The following is a 20,062-nucleotide window of genomic DNA, read 5'->3' as shown; positions in this document are numbered from 1 at the left end:
TGACAGATTTCTAAAGGGCATTATTTCCCCCAAAGTATCTTCCACTTTAGTAATGAGATTCAGTGTTTCTTGTGACAGGAACAAAATACTTACACGGATCAGGAAATGTAAATACCATTTCCTCCCCTTTACTATTTCCATGACCTCTTCTATATGGAAAAAACCAATCTCTAATATTTAAAAATGTCAAGATCACTAATGAAGAACTTCTCATGAGACTCTTCTCATCAGAGGAAGCAGAGGAGACCCTATTAATGAGTGAGACAATGCATGAATGTGCAAAGTTTGTCCAAACCATGAGGTGAACATGAATTGCTGTCGTTTGAGAGGTGTCAGCCTGTCCAACTCTCTATTTGTATATTCTTGACCTACTGCAGTGTAGTGTTGTTTAGCTTATTTTAGCCTACAAATAATTTAAGGTGCCCCATCCAGTGACTGCCTCATGTGAGAGTATAACCACAAACAGCTACTCTCTCTACCTGGCATGTGGTAACCTAACAAATTCTTTCCATATGATCATGACTCTCAACCTTTGTTGGTTTGGTTTTTTTTTTTGGTGACCTGTTATTTCTTATGCCTCCTTCATACACCATATTTCTCATAATCACATTATTTACTTAACACCCTGGCCAGTGTTTCACACTGCTAGATTTTTAGTTTGGCAGCACTTGTGTTCATTCACTCTCAAACTACGCAAGATATTAAGGAAGTCAAAACTGCAGTGAGTCTGTAGTTGTGGGATATAATGTTCTGTTACAGAGAAATGTGCCTACATGCCACTAGGGAAAAATGTATGAACCCACACTTCTAGATGGTATTTTTGACATTCTTAAGCATTTTAAAATGAATCTACTACTTCTTCTGGCACTTAAAAAAGAAATGGTACACAACAAGTAGCTGATTCTTACTCAAATTAAGCTAAACTTACTGCTAGATAGTCTGGTTTATGTTGCCACAGCAAATTACAGGATGTTGGTAACTCTTATGTTCCCATCCTCGCGCTGAGTAAGCCAGAAGGAATTTATGTTAGAATTTACGAGCGGAAAAATAATCCAGTAGAGAATGTGAAATGATGTTTTCTCTTCTTTATTGACATAATTTTGTTAAATAGAAAACACAACTTTAAAAAACTAGACAAAAATATTCATCTTGTACAATGCTGGAGGATATCTACTGCTGCTCCTAGGCAAATGCTACTCTAGCTTGATAAGGATTGAAAAGATTATTATTTCAGCACTGAGAGAGAAAGGGATAACTACAAACACTGTGTGTGTGCATCCTACTTGCTTATTCCCAGTGTCAGTTAGTGGAATGATGAAATGTGCACTTTATGGCTTGTAAGTATAGCACATGTGGAGTGCAGCAGGCAATGTTAGAAGTTCTTTGAAAAATATTTTCTCTGCCAGAAACTCTTGTAAGCATCCTGCAGTGGTCTTGCTTCTTCCAAATATATTTAGGAACATGATGCAGAATCCAGTGAAATAAACTCTACAATAGTCACCAGTTTAAGTGAATTACACCTGAAAAACTGTTATGCACAAAATAATTGAATCAGCATTTGCTGCAATGAAAACTTAATGTAAATATTTTTACAACGTTGTTTGTTGTTTGTTTTTTTTTTTCCCCCTCAAAAATCATGAATGGAAAGGTATTTTCATCATATTTGCTTTGTTTGTATCCTCAGTGGAAAGACTTGAGAGTGTCTATTTCTAAAGAACACGGGCTTGATGTACCAATAATAGCTCATGAAGTCAGAAGTTGACAGTAGTATAGCAGTAGAGATTGAACCTTCCCAACACTATTCTGTTACATGTTGTTGCCATGATGGCAGCAGAGGGGCATCTGGTAGAATGGAGCCTGACATGGAAGAGCATGTGAAGCAAAGGTGTGTCATTGAATTCCTTCATGCAGAAAATTGTCACCCATTGGTAGTCATTTATACTTGCTGAACATTTATGGAGACCAAACAGTGGATGTGAGCACAGTGAGATGGTGGGTGGTGCATTTCAGCAGTGACAGCAGTGACAGTGGGTCACCTCTGCTGGTGCAGATTTTTATGAGCATGGCATGCAGGCTCTTCTTCATGGCTGGAGAAAATGTATAGCTAATTGGTGGTGATGGTGCTGAAAAAGAGTGTTTTGTAGCTGAGACAAAATTCTTTGCTCTACAGAATGTTGTTATTGTGCTCTTTCTATCTGTTGTGGTGTCCGCTGAAATAAATAGGAGACTTTTCTGTTGGGGCAACATAGGTACAGTACAACCGGTCTTCTTGTCTTTAACCTAGTTTCACACATTTCTGCTTTGACATACAGAAATGATACGATAATTAAATATTTTTTTGTTTTCTTGTTTGCAGTTGCTTTGTCAGTACCTGAAGTAGTACAATTGACTGTGCAAAGCTACAGAAGGTAGGTGTCAGACACTGAAGAGATCTAAGGATGTTTTTTCCCCTTACTTTTTATTTTGATAAAAGGAAGAATTTTAGTTAAGGTTGTTTTATTGTTTTGTTGCTGTTGTTGTTGTTGTTGTTTTTCCCCTCTCAAATTGATAGCAACAGCATTAGTTCAAAAACCTTACTTGTGGCCTGTTTAAAATTTGAGCTGAGGGACAACATGCAATGTGAAAAAAATTGATCTGCTTTTCAACCATTAGCATTTGTTACTTATCCTAGTAGATACATGTAGATAAAATTAAGCTTGGGTCTCGCAAAAGTGTGTTATTGTTCCTATTAAGAAAGGATGTTATGCCTTTGCAGCAAGCAAGATCTGAAAAACAGATATTTCTCTGCAGACTACTGGCTACAAACACGATGAGAAGCTAAGTGAAGAATTGTTCTCAGATGCCACTCCTGCTGCTGCAGCTCATTGTGCTTTGTCTCTCAAAAACTTTGTTAAGAGCAATTACATCTTTTTAAAGTAGGTGGCTAAAGAAACTGTGCTCCTGAAAGGTTTCCGAAAGATTCGCCATCTGTCAAAAGTGAGCCATTCTGCCACCTTTATAATTAGCATTTACTGGTACCTCACACCTACATTCTCACACCTACTGTAACATACTGTTCTTGAGAACAAGCGTATTGCCACGCTCTCATGACGACTCCAAGGCATAGCTATTATGTATCATTATAAACTAAGACAAAATGCAAATGTTTACTCTAGGAAAAAAATCATAATGATATCCCGGAGGAGCACACGAGTAAACACATTTACTTCTTGTTTTTTTCCAACCAGATCCCTGCAAGAGTTTTCTGAGAGCCCGGTTATGTCAAGATGCAACAGCCTCAGGTCTCCTCACTCTCACACTGGTGGACCACAGAGGTTAGTCACTTCCATGTGTTTCCAGCTGGGAATACATGGAGTTCACCCATTTAGGGATCAGCAAATACGGTTGCAATTTTTTGAGACATGCAGTTCCAAGTTCTAGTTGATAGAAAACATCTTATTTCCTTTAACATGGTCAAAATGCCCTCTTTAATAACAGGTGTCAGCTCTCAAATGCATTTGTAATGGAAAAACAAATAAGCACAAAAACCCGCCTCAGAGTTCTTTTTTCTTTGAATTCCTTGCATGATAAAAGACTTCAAGATCTTATGGCAGCTGCAGCATCTTGCCTGTATTATGTCTTGAAAAAAAGCAAGCCTGCCATAAATGTAAACCTTTTATTAATGTTTCTCTTGCTAAGCTCTCTAGATACCGTGCCAATAGGTATCTCTGGGGCAAGAAACCAGGGCTTATCTCTTAGCACTGTGTCTAACAATAACTACTTTCGTTTAAGTCTCTGCAAGAGGAGAGAATAGAAAATTGCTTAACAAAACCAAGTCCATGTAAAAAGTATTGCGAGAGAAATGTGGTACCAAGATAATGGTGTAAATTATCCTGATGTTTTCCCCACAGCATCACTGAATGGCTGTCACTCTGTGAAAAGGATCCAGTGGAGATTCTCCTTGATTTGGGGTTTGGTACAGAAGAGCCCGATGTCTGCACTAAAATCCCTGCTAGGTTCCTCTGTGGTTCTTCTGTGGCAAAAGGTATTGACATCCGAGTCTTTTTGGAAGCTCAAAAGCAACGGATGGACATTGAGCTGCCAAATCTATATGGTAAGTGGAGAAGGAATTTTAGCCAAGAAGTAAAATAAATAGCATGGGGACTGAGCAGGTAGAGAAGAAGAGGCTTATAAGAGAAGTATATGAAAAAGGGACACGTATTTAGTTAATATCAAGAATTCTCATTCCCTTTTCCCTTCTGTGGGAGCAGAACCCCTTTCACAGGAAAATGTGCAGAGCAGCTGACAAGATCCCAGCCTCCTGTCACTAGAGCTGCTAGGGCTCATGCATCAGACTCACAAATCTCTAGCTAGAACCTAACAGTTTGGTTGTTCAAATATGCCCTAATAAATGGATGAGAATCTTATTTTAAGCACAATAATATTGCACCATTTAAAGCAGACAGCCTTGATTTTTATTTGCTTTAGATGGTCTTAGTTCCATTTTGTGTATTTAGCAGTTAAGAAATGAATACAAGGTCCTCACCCTGAAGTTATATCTGCATTAAAATAGCATTGTTAATTCTCTGGTATATTGCCCATCTGAAAAGTCCAATTTTGACATCATTTCCCCTCATGTTTGCTGCACAGGATAGCCAGATGGCTCTTGAAATCTTCTGTTTATTTAAGATGCTCAGTGAAGCAGGATCTCTCATATAGTCCATGCATTCCTGTTTAGAATTACACTGAAGAAGTGGTATGGATGGAATAAGAATTGAAAAAGAAATGTCAGAGCATCATGGAAAATGTGTTTTTCCCTCTTTCTCTCTCTTTTTATAGCAAGGCCTGTGCACACATTTCAATATTTACAGCAAACTGACACATCAAACAGGTTTCTCAGCTCTCACGCTTTCTCTGTAACTCCTGAGAGGGAAGAAGAGAGGAAAGAGAGAGAATCTGTATGCCTAGATGGAGGATAGAGACTTCAAAGAAGAATCATTGAGTGGCTTAGATCGGAAGGGACCTTAAAGATCATATTAGTTCCAACTCCATTATAATGGGCAGAGTTGCCACCCACCATCTGAGATTGCCCAGGGTCCCATCCAGCCTCTAGGGATGGGGTATCCACAGCATCTCTGATCAGCATGTTCTAGGATCTCACCACCCTGTGAGTAAAAAAATTCTAACATCTAAATATCAACTCTTTTAGTTTAATGCCATTCCCTCTTGTCCTATCACTATCAAACTGTTTTAAAGGTCACTCTCTGTCCTGCTTGTATGCTCCCTTCCAAGTACTGAAAGACCACAATGAGGTTTCCCCAAGGAAACCTCTTCTCCAAGCTAAACAAGCCCAATTTCTTCATGCTTTCTTTGAAGGAGAAGTGCACCAGCCCTCTAATTATCTTTGTGGCCCTCCTCTGGACCCTTCTCCAACAGCTTTGCACATTTTTTGTGCTGAAGGCCACAAGCTTGGACACACTACTACTGATGGAGCCTCACAAGGGCAGAGCAGAAGGGCACAATCACCTCCCTCTTCCTGCTGGCCACCCCTCTTTTGATGCAGCCCAGAATATAGTTGGCCTTCTGGGCAGCAAGAGCACACTGCAAACTCACAAGTGTTTCTCTGTAGGGCAACTCTCCATGAGTTCTTCTCTCAGTCTATACTTGTATACTGGGTTTGCCTTGACCCAGGCAACAACTTGCACCTTGTTAAACCTCATTAGATTTTTGTGTGCCCACCTTTTGAGCATGTCTGGGTTTTTCTGGATGGCATGTCTTCCTTCTATTGTGCCAAGAAGGTAGAGAGCTCACAGTGAATGAGAGGAAAGAGCTTATAGGGAAGGAGTTTGCAAAGCTAAGGCAAGCAGTGATAAGCCAAAGTGCAAATTAAGGACCAGACTTTGCAATAGTTCTTGATGAGAGTACTCAGGACAGCTGGATGGCTGCTCTGTATGGGAGAGTTACTGTAAAGTTAGCTAAGGTCTCAATTTCTATTTTGATGGGTGTTATGTCCATCAAAATATATTTTCTTGCTTTTGACAGGTTGGGAGGGGATTTTCACACCATCTGCGTAGGCTTCCTAATTATGTTCCTGGGCATATTTAAGCAAGAGAGGTGATATCCATCCTTCAGAGATACATACTTCTCTCTTCACTGACTCTTCATGTTTCCTTATATGTGGTGATTAACCTCATAACCTCTGCACCAAGTTATAAGCATTTAGTTGAAGCACCGTCTCAAGGATCTTAATCACAACAGAGTCTATTGTCATAGTGAATGGAGAGTCAGGCACCTCCCATGGGTCATAACTGAGCCACAATTTCAAACACCTATCAGAAGAAGTCAGTCATTCTATGGGACCACATAGGCAGTCTAGCACATGCACCTTCCTATAGCTGATATTCCAAGAGAAGTCTTACTGACTGCTAAAAGGGATGAATCTGTTTTATTGTGCGAAACTGTGAGGAATATAATCAAACAGGCTTTCAAGACATTTGCTTGCAAACTCTACTTTCTAATCTTGCTATCCTTACGTTGCCTAATAATCTTATAGTGAAGTACAGCAAGAAGGAAAAGTGGAAAACTCATGTTTAACAGATTTGGAAAATGGATTACTTCTATAGGGTGGAATCTAATCTGTCTGCCCACAGCAGTAAGACTGCACCTAAACTTGCAAGCACTTAATGATCCATCTCTTCTTTTGGAAGAAAGCTTCCTGAAGATGATAAAGAATAAGATCCTTCTCTGTAAATTAAGTAGATAGTTCAGGTCTAGAGATGTTCCACGGTGTTTACCTTTTCCACAAACCTTTTGGGGTACCCCAGATGTTTTACTGTCACAGGACCATTTCATATTGAGATAAAAATGCCAAAATGATGCCGACTGCAAACTACCTTTAGAGACTTCAAGCCTATATTAAGCCACTGTTCCCAAACACATGTAAGATACGCTGGATGAATGCAGATATTGTTATCCAGTTTGGTTTATTGTCACTGAATTGCTCTCATTTGTCTCTGTACACTAAAAATGAAAAGTGTTTAATCTGAATTAATGAATGACTGAGAAATATTGTCAGTTTACTTACTCCTGAAACAGCAGAGAAAATTAATTGATTCAGTATGACATGTTAGTCCAAGAAAGTGAAAGATGAGGAAAAGGATTGTGGGAACTGTATGATTGACAATATTCCTGGAGGGATAAAAAGGAGAGTGAGGTAAGGAAAACCAGTGACTCCCATACCAGAGTGATCTTTCTTTACTTCCCTATTTCCTCCATTTCTCAGTGCAATCCTCTTCTTTCTGTTTGTCTCTTCCCCTTGCTGTGATGCAGATAGTTTTCTAGAGCTGCTTCATTGCTGATTTGGCTTTTTAAAATACATGCATGTTGTTACAGAATTGTTTATTAATTGTCTCCTTGCTTGGTGCTGATCCTTAAGCACCGTCATGGAATTTTTAAAGGCTCCAGTTCACAAGATGCATTTTCATCAATGTCAGTCATCAGTAAAGTATCTCAGATCCTAAAAAAGAACTTATCCCCATCGTTCGCCCATGGTGAAATTTTTGCTGTCATCATTGCAAGAAACATTTTATTTCCTAGCTGGTGAAATAAAGTCACTTGAGAATCAGAAGTTAAGTTAAAGGAAAAAAATATATTTCTGAGTTTTATTGATCCAAAAGGTCTTTGAAAACTTCAGTTCTGTAGGCATTTTAGTTCAAAAATGTTTACATGTTTAAATCTGACAATTAAAATAAAGTAAAACCCACTCACTTTAATATAACTTTTTCTCACTGTCATATCTAAATTTATTTAGGCTTTTCTGTCTTGTTTCTAGGGTTTTTTCACCCATTGCAATGAATCTCAGAATGTTTTGGAAGGGACCTTAAAGACCATACACTGGCTGATGAAGGCAGAGAAGCCACCCACTAGGTCAGAATTTGTAGGATTCCTTCAAACGTGGCCTTGAATGCCTCCAGGGGTGAGGCACCCACAGCTTCTCTAGGCAGCCTGTGCCAGGGCCTCACCACCATTATAGCAAAGAATTTCTTATATCTAACCTAAATCTACTTTCTTGTACCCCTTGTCCTGTCACTACTCTCCTTGATAAAGAGTCTTTCCCATGGGCTCCCTTTATGTAACTCCCTGGAAAGCTGCCATAAGGTTTCCCTGGAGCCTTCTCTTCTCTCAGCTAAATTATTCCTCCCTCTCCTTTCACCTGCGAGCGACACTTCTTTTGATGCAGCCCAGGATACAGCTGGCTTTCTGGACTGCAAAGTACATATTGCCATCTCATATTGAAATTTTCATCCACCAGAGCCTCCGAGCCCTTCTCCATTGGGCTGCTCTTTATCCACTTGTGGCTAAAACTACTCATTTTTTGTACTGTCCTGAGGTAAGCGTCTTGGCTGCTTCAATTACTGTGCTGAAACCATTGTTCAAATCTCACTCTCCTCTGTGATAAGTGTATGCAGTAGTCACTATTTCCCATTATATGTGATCATCCTGTGACCATCAAAGTTAAGCTAGTAAGAAGAGGTACACATCACTGGAGATAGATATTAGCCAGTAAAACCATCCTTAGAAAAGAAATGTAATATAAATTGCTGAATACATTCTCTGAGCTACTGCTTCAGTTCTAGCAACGACAGAATTACCAAGGCTCAAGAAGAAGCAATCTAAAGTAGAAAATGTTAGAAAATGTGGAAATTTCACCTTATATTTTCTTGAGAAGAACATAAATTTCAGACAAATCTTTATTGTCCCACCAAACATTCTGTTTTTTCCAAATTCTGCAGTTTGCTATGGGAAAAAAAATAAAAATAAAAATAAAATAATAAAAAAATAGGAAAGAATAAAAGAAAAAAGAAAGTTGACTGAAAGTTCTCAATGACTCTGGAGACATCTGTGTTCCTTCATTCCTCTGTGAGCCTGTTGAAGGCTTTCCAAATCTTTTATGCAGTTAACTCTGTTAGCCTATGTTGTACCAGATTTAGGGAAGGGGGATAACAAAACTGCAAATGTTTCCTCCTGAATTCTAAAATGGTAAATCATAAAGTCATCAGAATTTCTATGAAAAATTTAGATTCTGTTGAAAGTCATTAATGTTATTTACAGCAGGGCCATTTGCTGAACTTTCTAGTGAAAATGAATCTGTGGTTATGTCCTTTGGGATCTCACCTGTGGTACAGATTTAGGCTATTTTGAAGCAGGCTTCAGAGACCAAGGAGTTTGTATCAGACTCTTGCCTATTTGAGGCACGCTCCTCGGGGAGCACCCCTAGAAGCCAAAGCAACAGCTTGCCTGGAAAGAAAAAATCCAGAAAGCGAGGCTGTCCTTGACATAATTTCTTCATGACACTGCACATGGATAAGATGACACTTGTTCAGGCGTCATTTCTTTTGTTATTTGATTTGTACTTTAGATTTCACAAACTCTTTCATATAGTTCACCAGGGTTAATCAGTGTGTAAAAATGTGTAATCTTATTTCAGACAGCAGCGGTTTTGGTTCTGGTTCAAATCAGAATGTCTGGACTGCTCTGCCTCTGTCAGTCAAAGGAAACTAGCAGTTGTAATTTTTAGGACCTGATTTAGTATGAGCCAGATAAAATACTGAGGCTAAAATGGCTTTACACCGTATCATAGCACAGTGGATGTACAAAATGATTTACCTTAATGTCCCAAACTTAGGCATGTGGAAACTGTCCAATACACTAACCAACACTCTGTGCTCATAGATGAAATAACACACTTAAACAAAACCAGGCATTGCTTTTAAGCCTGTCTTAAAAAGTGGCAGCAGTGGCAATGTCTTCTGATTTTAAAAATCAGGTGGTATCTGGGGAAGTAAAAAAATAAAAAAGGCTGTTCTTGAGATATTGCAGCAATAAGGAATCGAGCACTGTGATATTGATCCCTGATGCAAAAGACTGACTCAGATCCATGGCAAATACCCCCTTGTTTAATTATCAGTGAAGCAGCATTACCAACAGCCTGCATGCAGTAAATCTGGCTGCTCTCTAACAGAAATGGCAGCCAAGTATGTTAGCATTTTGCCATCTACTGTCCTCAATGAATCTCTCAAGGAAGGAGAAGTCCTGGTGACATATTCATTGCCTCAGGATGGATGCAGACACAATACACAAACAAATGTGTTACATTTCCTTGTATAAATAACTTCATAGTGTTACAGAGAAGGAAATCTCCAAGGTCCCTTAGGGAAGACATAGTTGATTTCTTTTTGTATGTTATTCTATGGAAAATGTGGCAAACATTACAAAAGCTTGATGCAATATATTATTTTGGTGTTTGTTGTTGTTAAAGATAATTTATTTACAATATCAGCTGTGGGTTTCTGGGAGATAAGTATTCTGTGATGTTCTGAAAATGAGGGCATAGCATGTATGGTCAATTTTTATCAATATGTATTTATTGGTATGTATGCATTTTGCAGCTATCCTGGACAGCAGCCAGAAGTGAATGTTTATGATCAGATGTTGTAATAACCTTATCCACGTGAATTTTAATTAGTCCTCAGATATGGCATCCAAGCCTGGCCCAGCCAGCTGGAGAACTTCAGGCTGGATTCTGTAAGTTTTTTTCATGCAGAGTAGCATTCAGATGTACTTGTCCCAATGAATTCAGCACTGTGTGTTTGGCTGATATAAAGAACTGTACAGCAGTGTCTGAATATAGTCTGAATGGAAGCAGATAGAAAGATCCAGCCGATTTTTAATCAGACACTTAGTATGTTTCTTATCAAGGACAAGTTTGAATAATCATTGGTGCCAATTATTTGGGTTGTTTTTTGTTTGTTTATTTGTAATAACTATGTTGCCCTTCATTTTGACAAACTTAAGGACGTTTTGGACAACTGGAAGTACTTGACCACATCACCAGTGCCCTCTCATCTTTGCTGACTGATGTGAACACCCAGCAGACCAAAGCACAGGAAACTGGTGGGAATGTGACCAGTCATTTGAATGCTGTGAAGAGCAGATCTGTGGTCACACAAGCAAAGAGAAGAATAGGTCAGCTCTTGAGAAGGGCTTCTCAGCAGACAGAACTACAGAAGCTGGCCTTGCTGGCACCTGAGGAAGTCAGCATGCAAGGCACAGAAGAGCAACCTCACCTTTGTGTGGATACTGCTGAGAGGGGACCAATCCAGGCAGGATTTTCTGCGCATGTTACCTTGGGCTGCCTGACCCAGGAGCAAACTTATAGAGACAAAGGTTCCTCAGCTTATCCCATATCCCAGAGCCCACCAGCTCTGCCAGGGAAAGCCTGTGCTTCATCGCATTTAGTGAGAAAACAGCTCCTTTATTCTCCAAGTGAGGTGCCTGCCAAAGAAAGGCCAAGAAAAGAGCCCCATTTTCTTTTAGCCCAGAAGCTCAAAAAATTGGCAAGTCTAAACTGCAGGCCTCCAGACTCATTTGAAATGGAAGAGGTGAGGTGGATTTTTGTATATTGCTTGCTGGCACTGTCTGTCTACCCATATTTGTTGTATAGGTGCAGATTCTCTTTTTCAGGGCGGAAGCTAGAGAAATTATTTCAAACACCATGCTGCAGCATTATGGGGAAAAGCAGTGGGATTTATTCGGCTCATTGGGGTTTTTATTATTTTAAATTGTCATTGTGTTGGGATACTGTCAAGGAGGTTGGCACTAAAGTTACTAAGGTAGGATTCATTCAACCAGTATGACAGCATAAGATGCCAATATGTTTTATGCAGCGCTGGGTTGTTGGGGTGATTATTTTGTTGTTGTTTTTGTTTTGTTTTGGTTTGGTTTTTGCAGGAGGAAGTTGCAGGAACACTAATACAGGTGGTAAGGGTTGTTTTTACAGATCCAACCATTAACCAGTTCATCAGATTGGTGTTTTTTTATATTTCTTTCCCCTGTGCTCATGTTCTGATGTGCTTTTTTGGAAAGTTTTACCACAAAATTATCCTTGGTTTTACAGCAGTGTTTGAAATATTTTATCACTCTGTAAGCTGAGCATCCTAAAAACAGAATAAATCAGAACAGCAGCTTGTTCTCATATCTGCTGTCAGCAAAGTCCATGGTACTCAGCTATCTATGTGTTTTAGCAACAGTGGGTTGTCAGCAGGGTTCAACATGAGGTAGCAGAGACCAGGATACATGCCAGTCCTCTTATTACATCTAGATTTGTGTCAGCAGAAGTTTTTCTGGCCGCAGTACTGCAGAAAAAGGGCTATAGTATAATTACTTCCAATCATACAGACCCCTGAGGGAGAATGACAGGAATACTCTTGCCTATCCATCCGCCCAGCCATTCTCTCCAGCCATTTTTCATGAGTGAGGAAAAGAAAGGAGTCTTACAATTCTATTGTAAGAAATACAGAAAGTAGGAGGAATGGGGTAGTTGACAACCCTATGAAAACATAGGGAACTTAGGAGTGAGGAAGGGAGGGAGGCTCAGAAGTTTCTTCCAGTTTCAAAAACATTGGAAAAGATTAGGTAAAGGTAGCAGCATTCTTCTTAAGAAAGAATGCTTATCTTTTCATATCTTTACAATATTTTCCTGTGAAAGGTTTGGTTCAGCCTTTGTATCGACAGAGCTGACTCAAGAGTTGATATTTGAGCCTGACTTTCACCCTCGGTGGGAGAGATGTTGCCTTTCAGAGATCTCCAGCACAGCAAATTTGTAGTCCCAAGGCAGTCCTTATGTCTTCGCAAAGCACTTAGCATGCTGGACTTGCAGCTCTGTGACTAGAGGCATATGTAGAAAGGGAGACACTGGCAGAGCAGTGAATGCAAATAACAGCAAACTCCTCAGTTTGACGTCTTAAGACAATTTTGGGAATGTCATATCTTCAAATTAGGTTGTATGTACACTGTTTAACTTCTGGATATTCTCTGCCACATCATTACATTAAGGCCGTAATGGCAGTGTACTGGCTGAAAGGCTTAGGCCCACCTACATTGTTAGTCTGAACATGGCCAGTAGCGTATGTCTGGAGGAGAGAAAAAGAAAGTTATGTATACAGTGACCCTTCTCTTCCTGGACTTTGACAGGGAGTAATTTAGAGATCTCTCAAGCTGAAGACTGCAGGTACCTAAGATACACCTAGCCTGCATGTATACGCATTACTTGCATGTAATGCGTTCTTTTCTATTAAGACTTTCTTTGAAGGAAGATTATGCAGTATCATGTTGCAGTGTTCCTATTGATACCATGAAAAAGACAAACAGGTTTTCATTCTAGAGGAAAAAGATATTCTAACTTTACATATGCTATTTGGCAGGAATTTGCCTCTATGTGGTTATATTTCTTTGGGCTTCCACTAAATCATAGGGGTTTTTTAGGGATGATTCTCTGAGGTTGTTCAAACAAGATTGTTAGTGTTCTTTCAGGTTGGAATCGTTTCTCTATTGATAACCTGAGGAACTCTTGGGAGGCTTCACAGACTACCTTAAGTCAAGAACAAATATTTTAAAAAAAGAAACAACCCAAAAATGAACCAGCAGATTTAATGTTTTCACTTTGAAACATCTAGGTTTTATTATTATTATTATTGTTCCAGCTCCTTTCCCCCCCTCCCCACTAATCATTACTATCAATATGAATTTTTCATCTTCCTTTCCAGATTCAGAGCTTTGAGGATGACATTCCATGTGGAAATACTCCTGACACCACATCAAGTGAGAGTTAAGATACTGACATTTTGCCAGATTTATTTTAAAGCAATGTTTCCACGTAGTTTCCTCTAAAGCTTTTCATAATACGTTTTCCCTCTCTGCTCCCATCACTTCTGGCACTGGATGCATTATTCTAGCATGGCCAGTCTAGACTTGATAAATCACAGGCATGTAACATTTACTCACCTTGTCAGGGAGACACAGCAAATGCACCTGAAGAGAGAACTTCACATGAAAAGCCTTGAGGGTCTGGGGCATCCATATGATGTTTTAAGCAGACTTCTTTGCACTTCCAGATGACACAAAAGCTTCATTCCCACTCAGGGATTCATTTGCCAGATCTAAATGACCCCTTACCTGCCTATTTCCAGATCTAGGATCAAACATGAGGTTGGAGATAGCGGCTCTGCAACCACTATATATGCAAGTCAACCAGGACTATACAACCATGACATTCTGGTGGCAGCATGGCCCTGCTCCATCATCAGTCTCCTACACCACACACACCGTCATCACGTGAGCAGACATAGCACTGAATTGTGTTAGAAAATAATTGTTTGAGGAGTGTGTGAAAGGATTAAACACAAAGCTGTTAGACCAGATGTTACGCTGTCATTTGAGGCTATCTGAGCTTGGATCCTGGGAAGCATTTACTGGCAGGGGCGGTGGTACTGGAGAAGATGGCTGTTCAGTGCCCAGAACATGGAGTGTTTGGCCTTGCTCCCTAGAAAACCTTGCTAAATCGGTGCTCAGAGCAGCACTGGCAGGCTTATTTTTCTTTCTTTTTTTTTTTTTTTTTTTTTTTTTTTTTTAAAGGACAGAACTTTTGTATGAAAGAAAGTAGTGTGAATGAAACAGTGAAGGACAAAAGTCAATGAGTCCTTCACTTTTGAGGACTACATTATATCAATTTAGTGGAGCTGGCAGAAATAATTAAGCCACTCAAATGCATAAGTAGGTATCTCAAATAATATAATAATAATAATAATAATAATAATAATAATAATAATAATAATAATAATAATAATAATAATAATAATAATAATATATCTATTAATGCTGATCATTTAATTGTGTCATTGATTGGAGCAACAGTAGGAGGTATAGGAGTGAAATCACGAGCCTTTTGAAGGCAGTGGCCAGAGTTCCACTGATTTCTGTTAAGCCAGTGATTCCATCAGTGTGTGTGGAGTTTTCTCATTAAATACTGGAGCTGAGTAACTGTGATAGAGTACATAATGAATTCTCTGGATCTGGATCATACTCCAGAAGGTTCTTTTCCTTTCTTTGCCCAGCTGTAAAAGGTGGCTACACTATTTAATGATAGAGGCATTAGTTAAAGGAGTTTGAAGATTATATACTTATATCAATATATCGGGGGGGGAGGGGGGAATCAACTGTATAACTTGAATAGTCTTCTAAGACAGGAATAAGCAACCTGAGTGTTTGGTAAAAAAAATTCATAACAGAGAAAGCAGAAAGTAGTTATTTGTTTTTAATTCTGATGTGACACATATCTAATTAAGTGATCCATTTATCATACAATTGAACTGCACTTATATAAAGATTTATGCCTTCACAGCAGCGTGTTTTAGAATTTTGTTTAAACACTGCAATCTCTCACTCTTTCTTACTCTGCTCTTTTAGAGTTGTTGATGCTTGGCCTAAATTTAAAGTCTCTTTTATGGGCTCTATTCATGTTCTCTCTCTTTTTCCCACTGCTATTAAATGACGTGCCCCTCCATACCCATGGGATTCTTACTACTACTTCAATTTGCTTTGTATCGTGGAAGCAGTCAGAACTTACCGATTATGAATGCGATGTTGTTAGTTAGTGAATAACACTGTATCTTACAAAGATTCCTATCAAACTGCAGAATTTATCTCAGACCAATAAGCAGAGACCCTCAAAGTAGGAGCTAGAGTGGGAAATGCAGTCCAGGTTCCATCAGGAGCCTATGCAGGGAAACCTCAGCTCCCAGGAGAACATGCCTGAAATTAGATTTGGACTGAAAATCATTGGGGATACAGGCTGCCTATTTTTCAAGGCTCGTGCAGTGCATGATAGCATTAAGGGCCTGTTTTCATTTGTTTGCAGGCTCTGTGAGAAGGGGTATGAGAGCAATAATGAATGTTCTGGAGCCTGGCATGACCCTGCTGAAATGGGATCTTACCTGAGCAGAGAAGCATGAGGTGCCCACCATGAGAAGAAATAGAGATAGATAGGAACAGACTGCTCTGCCTAGATGGAGCATATTAGAGACGGGTGACTTATGAAAGTGCCTGTCCCTGTGGTATTGTCCCTTGGCTCTGTAGCCTGGCCTCAATTTTAGTCCAATTGCTTAATTTTCTACACTCCCCATGAAAGCCAATTCCCTGGCTGCTGTGTGTCTTCTTTATATTTCTCTATAATGTAGATTCTGGCTGTTTAACTGCAGTAGGCTTTATGATAAGGCTTTTTTTTCCCTCTCTCTTGGCAGAATGCTGAGACTTAATTTTAAAAGACGCTCAAACCCCCAAACATCCCCAAATGACTTACAGGGAAAGCAGAGTGTTTTCTAGCTCTGTTTTAAAAAATATTACAATCTTTTTTATTAGGCAATTTTATCATTGTTATAAATAAGTAATTGTACTGGAGAGAAGGGATAATCCTTATTTAATTAAATTCATCTATACTCCCAGGTTGGCAGCAACCAGACATATGTGAGACTAATACCCACAGCCTGCCTGTATGCATGTGCAATTAAAAATTCACTCTACAGTAGCACTGGCAGTTTAGTGTTGCTTTTGGCATTTACAAATTCTTTTATTTTGTGACTTTTTTTTTTTACCATACACATATGCTGGAGCAGATGTTGCTTATTTGTTGTTTATTCAAATCTGTAGGCTCTGGCAGCTAACTCCATTGTTCTGTAATGAAGCTTTATTCACTGTCCTGTATTAGGACCCAGCAAATGCATGACAGGCAGAGTTAGCTCTCAGCAGGAACTGCAGTTATTGTCCTTACTTATTGGCTGTTTATATTCTAAAGCTCACAGTTGAGAAAGCTGGCTGGGCAGGGTAAGGGGCTGGGGGTGCTGTGCGCGGAGGAAAATTGCTTGACTCCACTCACTGTATCTTTGCCCTGATGAGGTGCAGGCTTGCATGCAAACTCATCTGTTGCAGGGATTTCATATTCAGCACTTGAAAAATAGAGCTGTTTTCCCCCTCTGCCCCTTCTTCTGCCTTGTTCCACCCCCCACCCCTGCTGCTCCTTCCTTTTTCAATTAGCCTTTGTAAAGCACTGGGTTTAACTAAAGGGTGTTTCAATGTTGTTCATCCCCTTAACTCAGCACGTGCCTGAAAATTCATTAGCAGCCATGTCTATTAAGGAGTCAGTGTTACTTGGGTGCACCTTGTAGAGTCCCTCTCTCTCTTGCTTCTTTGCTTCCCTCTTCCTCAGCGGGGTGGCGACTTACTGAGAAGCAGGAATTCCTACATGGCGCTGACCCGGGCATCGAGTGCCAGCAGAAAGGCATTAGCCTGCTGGAAAAGCCCATGGTAGCCCAGGAGGCAATCAATCAGAAAAGTAACCACCTCCATCTGGCTCCCTGTGACATGGTAGCTAGCTACTGAAGCATTTGTGATTCATCTTGTCCCAACGAGTGGTGCCAGGGATCGCATACACCCATTTTTTTGCAGCAGCTGGGAACGTTCTAGCTTCCCCGCATGCTGAGCTAAAGCGTTAGCTCCTGTGACTTATCAAGTGGCAATTCTTTCAATTATCACACCTTCACTCCTCCCACTCACAGACTTCTCTTACGGTTTGGCACCATGGGAATATTCACAGAATGCAATTGGCATTTCTTTTAATTGACTGAGTGCCAAGAATGTGAATCCTCTTTGTTATCTATTACCCATTGTAATGTCTGCCTGCAACTGAAGCAGCAATGTCTTCAAAAGGGCAAGAGGAAAAGGCACATATATTTCCTGTGCTTCCGAGAGCATAGGATTTTTCTACATGCCTTTCTCTATTTTCAGTGCAAAGAAGAGTTATTTAGTATTTCTTATTTACTGCAGTACCTGCATCACAATGTTTTTATTTGCTTACTACACAATGATTTTTAGTTTTAAAAATAGAATAAATAAAAGGGAAAAACAAAGGAACAGCCAATGAGGACACTTGCTAAAGTGGCAATCAAGATCTGGAACTTAAAAATGTCCTATAATAACTCTTCTGTTGGTGCTGCCTGATATTCATGTTAAGCTTTGCAATTGGTTAATGATCACATAGGGTCTCCTGTTATGAGGTCTCCCTTCAGAAAACACAGTAATAGATTCTTAATAAACATCTATATGTTATTGAGGCAGTTCATTTGAGTTAGCATTGCGCAGTAAAAAATAATCTCCACTCCTTCAAAAGAAGAGATCCAGGAAGACACTAAAGAGAACACTCACAGTGTTCCACATTCTGTGCAACAAAGATAAGTTTTGCTATGTTATTAGTGGAAGTTGCTCTTGAATGCTTTGCTTTTTGGTCTCATTGCTTGGTAGGACATGACTCTTTGCACAGCACTGCCATTCCCCATATAGAGGAAAGAGCACGTCTTTCTCGGGGTGTGGGGAGAAGCCCTCTTTGTAAAAGTTTTATCTTCTGCAGGTGAGCTGGCACAGAGGAGTCAACTGCTTTTTTTAGCTGTTTTCTTTTGTTTTATGATGCTGTAGACTACATTTTTCCCATCTTCTGACCACAACCATTTAAAGGCCTTTTCATTCTTCCCATTTCTCTACATAAGGCACTGATAAGTGAGACTGAGAGGAAGCTGTGTCATTTTCAGACGTTTTGTAGTCTGAAGAAGCCTTGAGGGAAAGTTCTGTGGTCCCAGAAATAAGCAAAAACTGCTAGAAAGCAGAGACTGAGAGAAAAGAGCAACACTGAAAAGCAAAGTTGTGAAACGATGGAGACACAGGAGGTGGTGATGCCCACAGTCACCTGGGCAGAAAATAGACAAGCAGCAAATACAGGAAATCTGGCACACTTCTGAGATGGTCTTTGGGAAGGTGAGCCACCTGCTAGTGGTGTCAGGAGACTCTGTCCACAGTCCTCATGTAGATACAGCCATCTCAGGGATTCCAGGGCTTGTTTGATTTTCAGTGAGTACATTCCTAAAAGTCATTGCACATTCGTAACATTTTGTTGCACATATGTGTCATATTTTAGGTCCTGCAGACTGATTCATCCTAGCGGGAAAGGATATGCATATACTGCATACTTAAGGCAGATGGCCCAAAGAAAGTTATAAAAACCTGTTGCTGTTTAAATCTTAGGTGGGAGGAAAGAAAAAATACCTTAGGTCTTCAAGGGGACAACTACATAGTTCAAGTGGTCAATTTAGATTAACAACTATAGCTTTTTTAACAAGAAAACTTCTGAAATGAAATCTAGCTGTGCAAAAATTGCATTGAGGTCTTGAAATCAGGCCTTTTCTAATGTTTTTTCCTCTGCCTTTCCTACCTACATCCTCAACAGAGCACAGCAGTACCAGAGCCTTGCCTGACCTCCATCATGCTTGCTAAAGGTACCAGATTGGCCATTTGGACATTAAGCCTCATTCCAAAATTCATCCAACCTCACATCCCACTTCAGAGCAGATTTGTGAGAGCATAGATACCTTGTTCTGATGCTACCATATTGCTTTGCCATAGCTGTTAAGGAAGAGGACTTGTTCCTGCCACTGTCAGTGACCCCTTTGAGAAGTGGGCTTTGCTGTTATCTTGTTTTTATACTCTATAAGTTTTATACTTGCTGGTCATGTTTTTATACTCTAGAGAAGTCAGATCTCTTTCTAGATGAAAACTGAGATTCTTATTCAATGCATCTTCTACATACTTGTTATCTGCTTACTGATACTGAGAATTTCTCCTTGGAAAATATCACTGACAAAGAGGCAGTCTCACTAAGCTTGACATTCTTAGGCCTCCTTATCCACACAGTTCGGTGGATATCACCATGGAAATAGAGCTGCTGTAATTGATCTCTACGAAGCAACACCAAAAGCCAGACACATATTCTGACCTCCTGATTGCTTTGTCCACTGCTGACCAGGCAGAATTTGCAGGACCCTAGCAAGACCAAAGAGGCTTCCCACTCATGTTTCTCAAAGGTTTCTGTAAGTTTTGCCAGAAGCCGTTCTTCCTTTTGTGAGGTGCACAGAGCCCTACGAGGCTCTCTGCAATCACTTATTTTTTATTCATTATCTTTGTGCAGCTGCTACTGGGAGAAGTTGTGATGTAACATGATCTACAGTGTAGGCTGATGACATTCAGCTCTACCTCTCATTTTCATCAGAAGCAGACACAACCGTCACCCGTCTCTCCCGACATTTGGCAGCAGCATGAATCTGAATTAATGACAGTTGGCTGAAGCTCAACTGAAATAAGATGGAAG

General features: G+C 39.9%; 1 protein-coding gene across 6 annotated transcripts in view; it reads left to right on the top strand.

The window, feature by feature from the left end:
* The window catches only part of ITPRID1 (ITPR interacting domain containing 1), an 80,312-nt gene that overhangs the window by 10,892 nt on the left and 49,358 nt on the right, over window positions 1-20,062 (top strand). For 5 of the 6 annotated variants that reach the window (XM_032442570.1, XM_032442571.1, XM_032442573.1 and 2 more), the window contains exons 2-6: window positions 2,357-2,408; window positions 3,228-3,314; window positions 3,891-4,093; window positions 10,834-11,420; window positions 13,584-13,638. In XM_032442570.1, the coding sequence (XP_032298461.1) occupies window positions 3,259-3,314; window positions 3,891-4,093; window positions 10,834-11,420; window positions 13,584-13,638 (901 nt within the window). In that variant the 5' untranslated portion in view covers window positions 2,357-2,408; window positions 3,228-3,258. The remainder of the gene's footprint in view (window positions 1-2,356; window positions 2,409-3,227; window positions 3,315-3,890; window positions 4,094-10,833; window positions 11,421-13,583; window positions 13,639-20,062) is intronic. The other variant, XM_032442574.1, reaches the window with a different exon arrangement.

The sequence above is a fragment of the Coturnix japonica genome, chromosome 2 (genome assembly GCF_001577835.2).
Source record: "Coturnix japonica isolate 7356 chromosome 2, Coturnix japonica 2.1, whole genome shotgun sequence".
Classification (NCBI taxonomy): Eukaryota; Metazoa; Chordata; class Aves; order Galliformes; family Phasianidae; genus Coturnix; species Coturnix japonica.
This window is presented reverse-complemented; position numbering and strand designations above follow the sequence as displayed.